Below are 12,684 nucleotides of genomic sequence, written 5' to 3' on the forward strand. Positions count from 1 at the left end.
TGCCCCTTCTGCAGTGGGTGCAAAGAAAGCTTTGTGCCGGTTTCTGGGAGGGATCCTCCCTCCATGAAGGATGTGCTCCCTCCCTGAATACTGCCACATCCTTCCATCCCCTGGCCCATCGCTGAAATCCTTTCCCTTCTCTCTCCTCCCTACCTTTAACCTCTCCCAGCCTGTTCCCTCCCCAGTTTTGAAGTGATGGTGGCGGAGTCGGTGGCAGGACCAGTAGGAGGGCAAGGAACAGCAGCCATGATGGTGCCACCATGTCAAGGAATGATGACACGGTGGTGGTGGGGTTGCAGGTTACTTGGTTATCATAAAAGGGGGTCATGACTCAAAAAAGGTTGGGAGCCACTGTGATAGTCCCTACAGTCCAACCATATTTAAAGGGTCACAAAAATCAAAGCAGACATTTCCAACACCTGTAGCATATGATTTCTGATGGCTCCAGGCAAGAATTTTACAGTGAGCTCACGAAGACAAAACTCATTTTAATCATGTGCTAAACTTGCAAAAGGGTAATGATTTCCAATAAAAGGAATTATAGGCACATTATTGTTGGCGGCAGTTCAAGTCTTTTAAGGGTGACCTTTTGGCTCAAAGCTAGGATTCCGCTCTAAATTATATACTATCCTCTTGCTGCATGCAAAGGTCACAAAATCATATCCTCAAATCAATTTGCTTTGGCTTAGATATCTCCAGCTTCCAAAAGATACAGTTTCAGTATACATTTCTCTTAAAACAAAGCAGAAACAATATTCTCTTACTCCCAAATCATTATGTATGTCACCATCCTTTCCTCTGCTAGCTTTAACTACTGTACTATGTTAATACTGAAGAGCACCATGAAGTTAATAATGGCTACTGAAATTTAATAATTTAACAAAGAACTTTAGTAAACTGAAAAGCTACATTCCTCATCTCTTCCAAACCATGTTTCAGAAGATAGGAATAAGCCATTTGCTCTTCCTATGCTCTTGTTCACAGGTGTCCATTAGAGATGGGGGTATTTGTCTACGAATACGAATATTCCCGCAGAGGTGGAAATAACGAGGGTCTGGTCCCATGGGGCCAGACTGTCCACTCACGATTTTGCTGCTGACACCGGCTCCGTGGAGGCTTCCTATTGCGCTGTTGTCTGCAATGGATTACCCACTCCTGGCAGGAGGCGGGATGACAAGCCTCTCTGCTAGGTCAAAGAGTGGCTAATTCATTGCGGAGAACAGCACGATAGGAAGCCTCCACGGAGCTGGTGGCAGCAGTGAAATCGTGAGTGGACCATCCTGCACCATGGGGCCGGACCCTTGTTATTTCCACTTGTGCGGGGATAGTGTCCACCCTTTCCTGGTTTGTATAACCAAGGTTTACCATGACATCCCACAGCAAACTATGATTAAACAGGAATTATCTTTAAAACATTTGATTTTAATTTTTCCATAGGGCTGGGCAACTGTTACTCTCTGGAACTCTTTGGACTCCAACTCCCATCATTCGTCACTGCTAACTATGCTGGCAAGGGCTGATGAGTTTCAATCCTCCACCACCTGGATGGCTACAAGCTGCACATCCATTGTTTACATGTAGTTCTTGCTTAGTATAAAGTACAAGCTGTCCAAACTGGATCTCACTGCAAACTATGGTTATGCAAACCAGTACAGGGAGAAAAGAATCCAGAAATGAAAGGGGAAATAATAGGGAGATGTTGCCTGTGACTCTGCAGTGCATTTCTGGGCCCCAAACCTCAAGGAACAAGAATGCAATGTCTCAATCAAGACAGCTTTGCAAGTTTACTTAGTATGAGTGGGTCTATCTTCTGCTTCCAGTTCATCTTCCTCATATAGCAGTTGATCTTCGTCTGAAAATGCTATTTCACTGTCCCAATAATCTTTACTATACTTGTCCATTAGATATTTCTGGGGTGTCAGATCATCATCTGAAGTTTTCTTGGCTTTTTTCTTTTTCATCTTCTTTTGCTTTCGTATTTCAGCTAGCTGTTTTTGCTGCTGCTCAGACAGCCCAATGCCTTCTATTTTCTTGTCTTCCTTCATTTTTTTGTATTCAGTTATTTTCTCATTTAATGCATCATGATCAATTCCAAACAGATTGGAATGGACAGGGGAATGTGACGAATCCAAATACACGTCAGTCATTGCAGAACTTTGTTCACTGCAAGAAAGAGAAATTAGTAAAATCTGTAGCCCTAGTACACCCAATGCATTCACCCCTTTGATTTATTTATTTGGCCTGCTTCCTTTCCACTGCAGCCAGAAGGCTTCCTCTACTCTCAAGATACTTTTTTGCAAACAAGACAGGGAGCCACAACTAGGGAAAAGACACAGAAAACCCAATTATGCAAGCAGTCCTCTGCTTGTGTATCTCTGGATCTAACTTGGTGTGATCACAAATCTCTTTAAAATGTACAATTATTTTTTTTCCTATAAAAGATATTTTTCACTGATTGTGTGTTGTGTTTTAAAAACAACATACCTAATATTACTTTGAACTGGTTCATTTTCTTCAGGCCCAAAATCAGCAATTGCCAATAACTTCTCAATCTGTAATAAAGTAAATAATAATAAGAAATTAAATAAAGGTTTTAAAACTCATTTTATCAATGTACTGCCTTCCAAGCTTGAAATGCCTCCTGCACTGCTAGAAAATTGTTTCTATAAAATACTATAGTAGTACTTCAATGTATCTGGAAAATAGTTTCTGTGGTAGCAGATGATTTTGGGTACTCCTGCAATATCATACCATTTAAGTGGATAGGAAAACCTTATTCTCCCTACACAAAGAACAAAGATGATTACGAATCATTGTTTGAGGACAGCCTAAGATTACAGATCCAACAGCTACAACATCTAACTAGATTATGGACTTCTTCATTTATCCCCAAACTCTAATTTTCTAACATGGTGCCTAATGAAGTGATCTGAAAAATCTGAAAGTTTGCCACTTCTGTGACATTTTATTGGTCACCAGGGAACATTTATACATTTCCATTGTAACACACTTAAAAACTGCCTTTACTCTGAATAATCTTCTGTCTACCAATTTCCTTTTCTGTTTAACTAACAATTCCCAATTTCTTTCTATTTTCTTAGCACTGTCATTTCTTTCTCAGGTTTTTTAAGAGGGTCTCTTTTCAAATTGATAGGATCAAATCCCACTCCATATCCCAATTGAGAGAAAAATCTCTTCTATTCATAAAAGTGGGAGAGGAGGCAACATTTCCTTCAGTGCTCTTGCCTCCAAAGATTCCCTAATGTTGCTGGGGGTGGGGTGGGGGAGCAGTATGGGCTAGAGCTGTAAATAAGAGAAGACTACTATCAATACTTTGGATCTTGCCCTTCATCTTTCTTATAAGGCCTAATCAGTGTTGTGTAAAGTGATATTCTCTTAACAGATTGTTATGAATACATCTCAAAATGGCTTTTTGGGGGGGTATAAAGTGGCAGAAGTGGAATTTGTGTACTGCTCATTACTAACCATCTCCATGGTTGAATTAATTCATTACTCATATTAACAGATAATATTTATGGACTTTCCTCCCTACCTTTCTTATAATTTCATCTTCCTTGTCTTGAATAAATACTAGAAAAGGAACTTTTCTCAGGACTTGATGTGTAATCAGAAAACACCTGTAAAAGAAAGAAATTAAATCTGCTACATTTGTTAAACATGTCTGAAAAGATTGGGGAAACCAAGGGAAAAAGAGAGAAACGTACTCTTTTAAGCAGCAATGAGCAAATTGCTACAACCTCTACAGTATGTATTCTGTAGGAGAATAACCCATTGTTCTCAGAGTGTGGAATAAGCCCACTCTACCAAGATGTCTGAAGAGTTACATTTTTTTCTTTTTGAATTACAATTCTCAGAATTTCCCAGCTACCGCAGGCACTGGGATTCTAGGTGCTGTGGCCAAGAAGAACCTTCTCAAACTCTATTCCTGGTTTGTGACCAGACCTATGCACTGCGGCCAAATCAGCCCACTGTAATCTTATTGGAATTTTTGATAAATGGAGAAAGGTGCACAGAAAGCAGGCCATTCTTTTGTCTATTCAACCAAAGAAGCGTTCGCTTTTGCAGTTGGTCTTTCTAAGTCTCAACCAAAAAAACAACAACACCAACAACGAAACAAAGGGGAAATACATTATACATGTGGTTATGTAAACAATAAGATGCACTTGTTTGTGTATATATGTGACTTTGAATATCTGACCCTGTATTACAGGGACTGACCAAACTCCAGGAGGCAGTGGAAGACAGGAGGACCTGGCGTGCTCTGGTCCATGGGGTCACAAAGAGTCGGACATGACTTAACGACTAAACAACAACAGTATAACAGGGAGACAGCCCTACTGCTAGCAATACATATTCTTAGCTCTAATACACACTGACTCATTTAATGAGGGCAATATAATTTACAGGCAGTTATGTTGAAACACTTCTGAATACAGCAAGACAGTACCTTATATCTGCAGCGCTCTTGTTCAGAACTCTGGCTACATGCTCATCTTTTTCTGCATCACCTGTAGACCTCCAATATAAATTGCATGCTGAAAAATCTGATCCGACAGATGCCTAAAAGAATTTTTAAGAACTCACTATAAATGTGCTATTCTACAAGATGAGGAACTGAAAGATTTGGAGCAGAGCAGTGGAAATAAAGTTGTTAAAAGGAAGACTTAGGTGGGGATGATACATGGGGTGCTGATCTAGAGCTAGAGAAAGTGCTTCAACCAGTGTTTCCCAGCCTGAGGGTCATAATCCCCAAGGGGGTCGCAAAGTATTTCCTGGGGGGGGTCACGGGTTACCTTATATGTGTTGCAGCTCTTGTCAAATAATTTCTTCCTTGATCTTTTGTAGCAGGGTATTAAAGTCGATGTGCATGTGCATGTATGAGAAACAGGCCCTCTGAGAAAAAAGCCTCTGCTTTCTGAGAAGGGATGACTGGGACTAGTTTTTATAAAAGAAGAAAAGCCAACGTAAAGGTACAATTGCTGCTGCTTTCATTTCTCACTTTGGGAGAGCCTAAAGAAGGAAAGGGAAAAAGGAAACCACGACCCCCCCACACACACACACACATACAGAGGAGGGAGACACAAAAACAAATGGCCTGCCTCATCTGCAAGGAAAGCTTTGCACTGCTTTCTAAAGGGGATCCTCCCTGCATGCAGGTTTTGCTCCCTCCCTGAATACTGGCACATCCTTTCACCCCTGGCCTCTCTTTGAAGTTCTTTGCTGTCTCTTTTTCCTGTCTTTAACCTTCCCCAGCCTGTTCCCTTCCCAGTTTTGAATTGGCCGTAGCAGAGTTGGCTCGGTTTTAAAGTGGCCGTAGCAGAGTTGGCTGCAGGAGCAGAAGGAGGGCGAGCAGCAGTAGCATCAATGATGCTGCCATGTAGGGGAACAACAACAACAACAACGACCCGTTTGTGCTAATGTGGCCAGAGTATGTGTCACAGGTTACTTGGCTATTACAAAACGGGGGTCACGACTCAAAAAAGGTTGGGAACCACTGGCTTAATCAAAAAAATTATTTTGCTACAGGAAAATGTAGAGAGCTAGCCCTCATCTGTGCTGACTATTACTGAATCTCACTATGATTTAAGAGAGATCTACTATAAAAAGTTCCTGAAGGGCAGCCACAATTACAGCAAAAATGAACAAGGCATCTTGGAATGCCTCAAGGATGAACATGTTTCAGCTGGCATAAGCTTTTCTCAACAACAAGCTATTGATAAACCGCTTCCACTGAAATGGGCTGAGGTGCACAAAAGCTAATGTCAAACATAACACATTAGTCTTTAGCATGCCATAAGACCCAATGTTGTGCATAACCAATGCAAGCTAAAGTCTTAATTGTGCATTTAATCATGACTGATTTCAGAGCAGCCTCAGATGTTTTGGGATATTCCAAAACGAGAAAGCAATTTTAAAAGAATTACTGAAATTCAAACCAAATGAACAAAAGAAGAAAAAAATACAGTATGCTTACAGAAAAAAGTACTGGCCAAATCCTGTTGCTTAGCACAGTAAATTGCAGAAGAGTAGGTCTATTGAGTTCATGGAGATTTAGTGAGTCAACCCCTCTATAAATTTCATTGATTTAAATGGGCTTACTCTAACTGCAACTTACTTTAGCACAATAAGTTACAGTTAGAGTAGGCCTAATTGAATCGATGGAAATTATGGAGGAGCTGACTCACTAAATCCCCATGGACTCAATGGACCTCCTCTTCTGCAATTTACTATGCTAAGCAACAGCTTTTGGGCAGATGTAAAAGAAAAGGAGAGGAAAATATAGAGTATGATTATACACAAGAATGTAAGCATATTCCATAATCCAACACATAAACAACAATAAACTGGTCTTCAGAACAGTTAAGCGAAGCAAGTCAGTAGATCTCTGCCTGTTCCAATGTGTAATAAAAAGATTGCAACTTAAAAAGACTGGATACAATTAGCTTCATACTGGACTTGCCTTAGACAATTCCACTTGGAGGTCATAAACTTCTTGGCCAACTTCACAGGTACTCAGCACATCCCTCACAGCTTCTAATAACAAGACATCTAGGGTTCTTTTACGTATACTATGTTCTTTACTAAACCTGGGTGGAACGCTTTTTGGCATGTTTGCCAAATTGGCCGGCTTGGTAACCTTTAAAATAAAGAAATTGCAAATTATACACCAGGTATGACAAACTCTGTTATTATACGGCATGCGTTTTTAAGACCCCACCATGGCTGCTGCTTTTTCTTTCCACTATTGTTCCACTCTGCATTTTTAGTGGGAGCTGGACATTCAGAAAATAAAAACAGGCAATTGCTAATGTAATTGTGAAGGGGCAAAAAAATACAGTGGCATAAATTATTAACTTCTTTTTAACTCTGTTTGCATGTGTATATATGTATGTGAGAGCCAGACAGACAAATAGTTACTTAAAATCAGATAATAGCATTTCACATAATTCAGGAACACAGGGACTACTATTTTATATATTGTATTCTAAAATATATTTTACAAATATTGGGTTTGTTTTTTTTAAAATATAGATTTCTGTAACAATTTGTAAAAAGCAACACAATATGCTTCGTTTCTCATCTTCTCATGCCAGTGCCTAACAAATATTATACATCACTCATAAAGTGTATGTGTACCCAGACAACAAATTTATCTGCATCCTCTGATAATATGTCAGTTTAGTTAATAAAGTGATGCTCCAATGTGAGGCTGGCCAGGACCCACACCTCTCAGGCTGGTCCAACTGTGAATGGGCCTTCTACCTTGGGTACCCCAGCAAGGGTATTCCCCACCTGCAGCTTCCCAAAAGACTTGGAGGCTGGCAACAACACTGATGGAGCAGTAGGAAGTGCTAAGGAGGAAAAAAATAGGGTGCGGCAACCCCCAAAGGGACTATATAAGGAGTCAGATATGAAGGAGGATGACCTCTGGGTGGATGCCAGCCACTGGGAGATATGTCAGGTGGAGACAGTGGAGGAAGGCACCGGCACGGAGGGTTGGAAAACTGTCAGGAGATGCGATCCATCGACTGGCCAGTGGGTCAAGCTTCTAGTGCCTTCTGAGGAAGTAGCACGGGTAATGACGCAATCAGCAGCAGCACTGTGATGCCTGCTAAGCTGAATACCACTGAGGGGCCAGGAGGCAATGGAGGAGAAGGTGCAATAGACCTACAGCCCCTGGGCTCCACTGGTGACCTCTCCGGCAACCAACCTTGCTCAGCCCCACAGCCACCTGTCACACCTCCTCACACTCATCCAAAACCTCCTGTGAACAAAATCCTCTTCAATCTAGAGAGGACCAACACAGCTCTGATCATTGCTTATGGGTCCATCTGAGAAGACATGATATCTTGGTAAAGTATCTGTTAAATTTCAGATATGAAAAACAGTTAAGTTACAGAACGAAAGGAATCTTTTGGTTGAAAATTCTTACCAGCTCAAAATCCAGTGTAGGATTATCATACCAGAACTTATCCCTTTGGAAAAGAAAAAAGAAAAACATTAACATTTAACAGTTGAAACAGTAAATCAATAGTACAGCATTTCAAATCTGTGCCCATTTGCTTTCTATGACTGAGTACTGGCTTAGGAGAAAGGTGGATATAAGTCTCTTAAACGAATAAGTTCTGCTCAAGGAGACCAGTTTAGAAATGCAGAGCAATTCAGAAGTATTTTTCATGCTTAATTTTGTTTACCTCAGCTCACAGTACGGCTTCAGTCATTTTAAATGATACTGTACATCCATCTGTGCAAACACACACACACATGGTATATATGGCTCAACTCTGTATGCTGGCTTTATAATTTACTTGTATTTCTTACGACCAATCAGGTTCTAACTGCCTTTACTGTAGTTACTTATATGTGGAGAAAGGCAATAACTAAATAAATAAAAAAGAATGTGATAAAGAAATCCTATCTGCTTGGAATAGCTAAGTGGATAAAGATTCTACAGTTCAAACTTCACCTCGATCAGAAATCCTGGGTAATTTTAGGCAAGCCACTTACATATATTCTCACACTTCTTCATCTACATTTATAGAGTAATACTGGTCTGCCTAGCACAAGAATTACACGTTACTGACATATTTTAGAGACACTATGGTCAGGATTCAGGATTATTTTATAGTTCAGAGTCTTGGGAGGGGGGAGGTATCATTTCAGAAATCACAGAGAACAAACAACAGAACAGACAAATCCAACCCAAATTGGACAGGTCTTTCCAACCCAGATGCAGATCTTTCCAAATCAGATATTTTCCTAGGCATACAAAGTACAGCTCAATTCTGCTAATGAGCATGGATGCTATGGATCACCAGAAAGATAAATACAGTAAGTGGGTTCTTGAGCAACTCTGAAACCTCAATTCACACCAGAATTTAAAATGAATAAACTGAGACTCACCATGGCACTTATCATGACAGCCCCTGGCAGTCACACCCCAAACTAAGACCAAAAATAGTACAGGCAACTTTACTGTTTTGTATCAACACACCAGTACTAGCCAATCTCCTATCCAAAAGCAGATCTTTTGTAGAGTGAAAAGATCTTAATTGTCTATTTAAAAGGTTGGGGGGGGGGATACAGATTTTGCTGGGGAGGTTGTGTTAGACACAATCCACACGGGTTCCAAGCCTTACAAATCCACGTCTGTCCAGGACACGGATCTTACCAGTCAGTCACAGTAAAAACAAAGAATTCTGAGCCATCTTAAAGACGAATCAACTTTTATTTGGTATACACTTTTGTGAATGGATCTGATGAAGTGGGCAGCTAGACTTACGAAAGCTTATGCTTAATAAACCACGTTAGCCTGACAGATGCCACCTGATTCTTTGTTATTTCAAGACAGAATAATCGCCGCTCTTCAAAACCCAGGGCCAACACAGAATAAAAGCTCCCTAGTTACACCGCCCGGGTCCTTCCAGTCATACAAGCGCTCCCTGTTGCCTCGCGTTCAAGGCCCGCTCTGGGCAAGGAAGGGAAAAAAAACGCCGCTTACATTTTTTTAAGGAGGTACCTCCTGAGCAACTTCCCTCTGCTGCAACAAGCGGCCGAGCAATGCAAAGGCCGGGAGCAGGAGGACCTCAGCGGAAAGAGGCTTCCATCGCCACCGCCAGGTGCGGGCCGCTGCGACCACCAGCCTGCCGCTCTGGCTGTCCCGGGAGTCGAAGTCGCCGCCGCCGCCGCCAGCGCTTCAGCGGCCGGCATTCCATGTCGAACGCTCCACATTGAACGTTCGCAAAAACCTTCGCACCAGAGTGACCCCCACCCCCACCCCCACCCCTCTTGCAGAGCAGCCGCGCCTCCGTTCTCCCAGCGCACAGGCAGGAGGAGCTTAACCTGCGCGCCCCATTGGATAGGGCTCGCCTTACGTCTAAAGCCAGCTGCCTTCCTTGCTGCAAAGCCGGCGGTCGGTAGTGCGCAAGTGCGTCGCGATTGCATTTTATATCTCGGATTCTTGTTGCGAAGAGTGGCCAAGGGATCTGGCAACGCTAGACTTTAAATGTAAAATATGGTTGCTTCGTGACGAGAAGTCGTCTCTCGCTTAGAACACCCCTCGTAATTAATGCCTTCCGAAGAGTTCTATTGACAGCCCCTGCGCGTTATTTATTTATTTATACCTCCCCTTTCTCCTTAAGAGGACTTAACGGCGGCTTACAATATTAAAACAAGCAATAGTAAAAGCAAATAAATAAATAAATAAATCCTCCAATAAGTAATTAAAATACCGAAAAAGCATTTTAATCGTTATATTAAAAACAGATTAAAATACTTTTTAAACGATGCTAAAAACACACGTTTTTAAAAAATAAAAGACTACATTTAAAAGCCATCTCTCTAGAAACAAGTTACTGGAAAAAAGCCTGCTTGGAGAGAAAGATCAAGCCCATGGTTTCGTTTATTGGATCAAACCATCTGATATTACATCTCCCTGTTTTCCTGCTGCCTTCCACTTTTCCAGTGACTTTGTTTTCTCTTAGTACTATGTCTAGAGAGTATTATAGCCTCAAATAGGTCATTTTGGCTTCCACTGAATGTGTTCGGGCTTGATTTGATCTAAGGCCTACTTGTTTGTCTTTCTTCCTGAACCTTCATCAGTAGTTGTTTTAAGGCATTGCTATTTTCTTTTAGTGATGTGGTTATCTGCATTCATTAAATTACTTCTGTTTTTTCCTCCAGTTTTCACTCCTCATTCATCTAAATCCAGTCCAGCTTTTTTGTAAATGTTCTGCATATACATTGAACAGATCAAGAAATAAAATATATCCTTGTCTGTCACCTTTACTGTTTATTTAATCTGAAACCTTTTTGTTACTCCATATTCTGTCCTTACACTGGCCTCTTGTCCAGAGTATAGGTTATGTTAGAACAATGGAATGTTATGTCATTTCTCTTTGAACAATCTATAGCTTTTCATGATTTATACAGATGATGGTTTTGCTATAATCTTTATAGCACAAACTGCTTTTCTCCTGAAACTATTTGATGTCCTCTTATGCCTGAGTATATTTATTTCTGAGTAGATATAGGCTGACTGATCTATGTACAGAAGACCCATTGAATTCAATGCAATGTAGGGTTATTACCCTTAGGTTCAGACCTTAAAGACTTTCTTTACCTTTAGGGAGATGTCACAAAATATGTCTCCAGCAAATCCCATTCATGTGCATGAAGAAAGGAATGTTAGAGACTTTTATTAGAAGAGCAAAAATGTGATCCATGCAAGATAGGACCTCAGAATAATGTGAGAAGGTTAAAGGAGTACTCAAATATACCTCTACTCCGCTGGTTCCCAACTTTGGGTCTCCAGATATTGTTAGACTGCAACTCCCAGAAATCCTGTCCAGCACAGCTAGCATTGAAGGCAAAAAAGTTTGGGAACCTGTGCAGACTCAAGTTGGGAACCGCTGCCCTCGTCAATATACTGTGAAATTTTTGATGGATACATTCTCTGCTTGCACTTATCATGGCAAAACCAGACTGACTGGTATTCTACCTTTCATCTAATAATGTGTGCTTCAGGAAGGCAACAAAAAGCATATGTACTGGTTTTTAATGAGCCACAATATCTTTTTTTATTTTATCTGGTTCAAAAGTCTCACATGATCATGGCAACCCTACTCATCCTCCATTTCATTATCATCCTTTCTACTGAGGTTAAACACTTTAAATTCAGTGTACTGCAAAAGCTTAAAGAGCAAAACAGCTTACAACTTTCCCAGGAATATACTTTGGATAAAGGGGAAGCTGTCCCCAGCATCTTTCCCATTTTCGTCAAATGTGGGTTTTGGGGGAGAGGTTGGTGACCAGCTTCAGAGGCAGATGACAATGACGACAATTATAATAATATTAGATGGGGACAGGTTTACAGTCTAGCCTTTTTCAGAGTCAAACAAGGCTGGTCCAAGATATAGGCTGTGTGAACAACTGTGGCAAGTAGCATCATTCCCAAGGCTAGTCATTTTACTGCAATATCTTGGGCAGTAAATCACACATTTATCTCTCAGTGTCTTTGGCACTAGGAACACAATAATAAATTGAAAAGAGTTTGCTATCTTTTCAATACCCTTGAGAGGAATGGCCAGCTATCTTCTTAGCTAACGGTAGGACCAGAAGCATGCAACAGGCTGTATCAAAGCTCCATAATGCAGAGATAGCATCTTTGTACATCATTAATTACAACCTCTTCCTCTTGCACAAATAGACCAAAACATACATTTCAATTCTGCTCTAAAAGGAAAACAAATACTGTGAGACTATTTTTACTAGTTATATTTCTGAATTCAGAAGATTCTCTTTCTTAGACATGGAAAACAATTGGGATACTCCTTCCAAAACCCTGATGAAAACTTGATGGTGTCCATTGTTATTTTAGGTAAAGGTTCCCCTTGATATTTAGTCCAGTCGTGTCCAACTCTAGGGCACGGTGCTCATCCCCATCTTCAAGCTGTAGAGCCAGCGTTTATCCATAGACAGTTTCCGTGGTCACGTGGCCAGCGTGACTAGACATGGAATGCTGTTACCTTCCTACCATGGTGGTACCTATTTATCTACTTGCATTTACATGCTTTTGAACTGCTGGGTTGGAAGGAGCTGGGTCAAGCGACGGGAGCTCACTCCATTGTGTGGATTCAATCTTACGACTGCTGGTCTTCCGAT

At 41.0% G+C, this 12,684-nt stretch overlaps 1 protein-coding gene across 1 annotated transcript; it reads right to left on the reverse strand.

Moving 5' to 3' along the window:
- Positions 1-468: 468 nt before the first annotated feature.
- RBFA (ribosome binding factor A) lies at positions 469-9,807 on the reverse strand. The gene is made up of 7 exons (XM_020781594.3): positions 9,524-9,807; positions 7,955-7,997; positions 6,482-6,658; positions 4,469-4,581; positions 3,554-3,638; positions 2,485-2,552; positions 469-2,163 (listed from the first exon to the last, which is right to left on the reverse strand). The coding sequence occupies exons 1-7, from the start codon at positions 9,751-9,753 to the stop codon at positions 1,785-1,787; spliced, it is 1,095 nt and encodes a 364-aa protein (XP_020637253.3). The 5' UTR covers positions 9,754-9,807; the 3' UTR covers positions 469-1,784.
- Positions 9,808-12,684: the final 2,877 nt, after the last annotated feature.

The sequence above is a fragment of the Pogona vitticeps genome, chromosome 4 (assembly GCF_051106095.1).
Source record: "Pogona vitticeps strain Pit_001003342236 chromosome 4, PviZW2.1, whole genome shotgun sequence".
Classification (NCBI taxonomy): Eukaryota; Metazoa; Chordata; class Lepidosauria; order Squamata; family Agamidae; genus Pogona; species Pogona vitticeps.

Bases quoted from the DNA above. Each gene is read 5' to 3' on its own strand.
- RBFA (XM_020781594.3), bottom strand. From the start codon at position 9,753: ATGTGGAGCGTTCGACATGGAATGCCGGCCGCTGAAGCGCTGGCGGCG. The intron at 7,998-9,523 runs GTAAGCGGCGTT...TCTTTTCCAAAG, and splicing joins AGGTACCTCCTTAAAAAAAT to GGATAAGTTCTGGTATGATA. The intron at 3,639-4,468 runs GTACTGTCTTGC...TTTCTTTTACAG, and splicing joins AAGAGCGCTGCAGATATAAG to GTGTTTTCTGATTACACATC.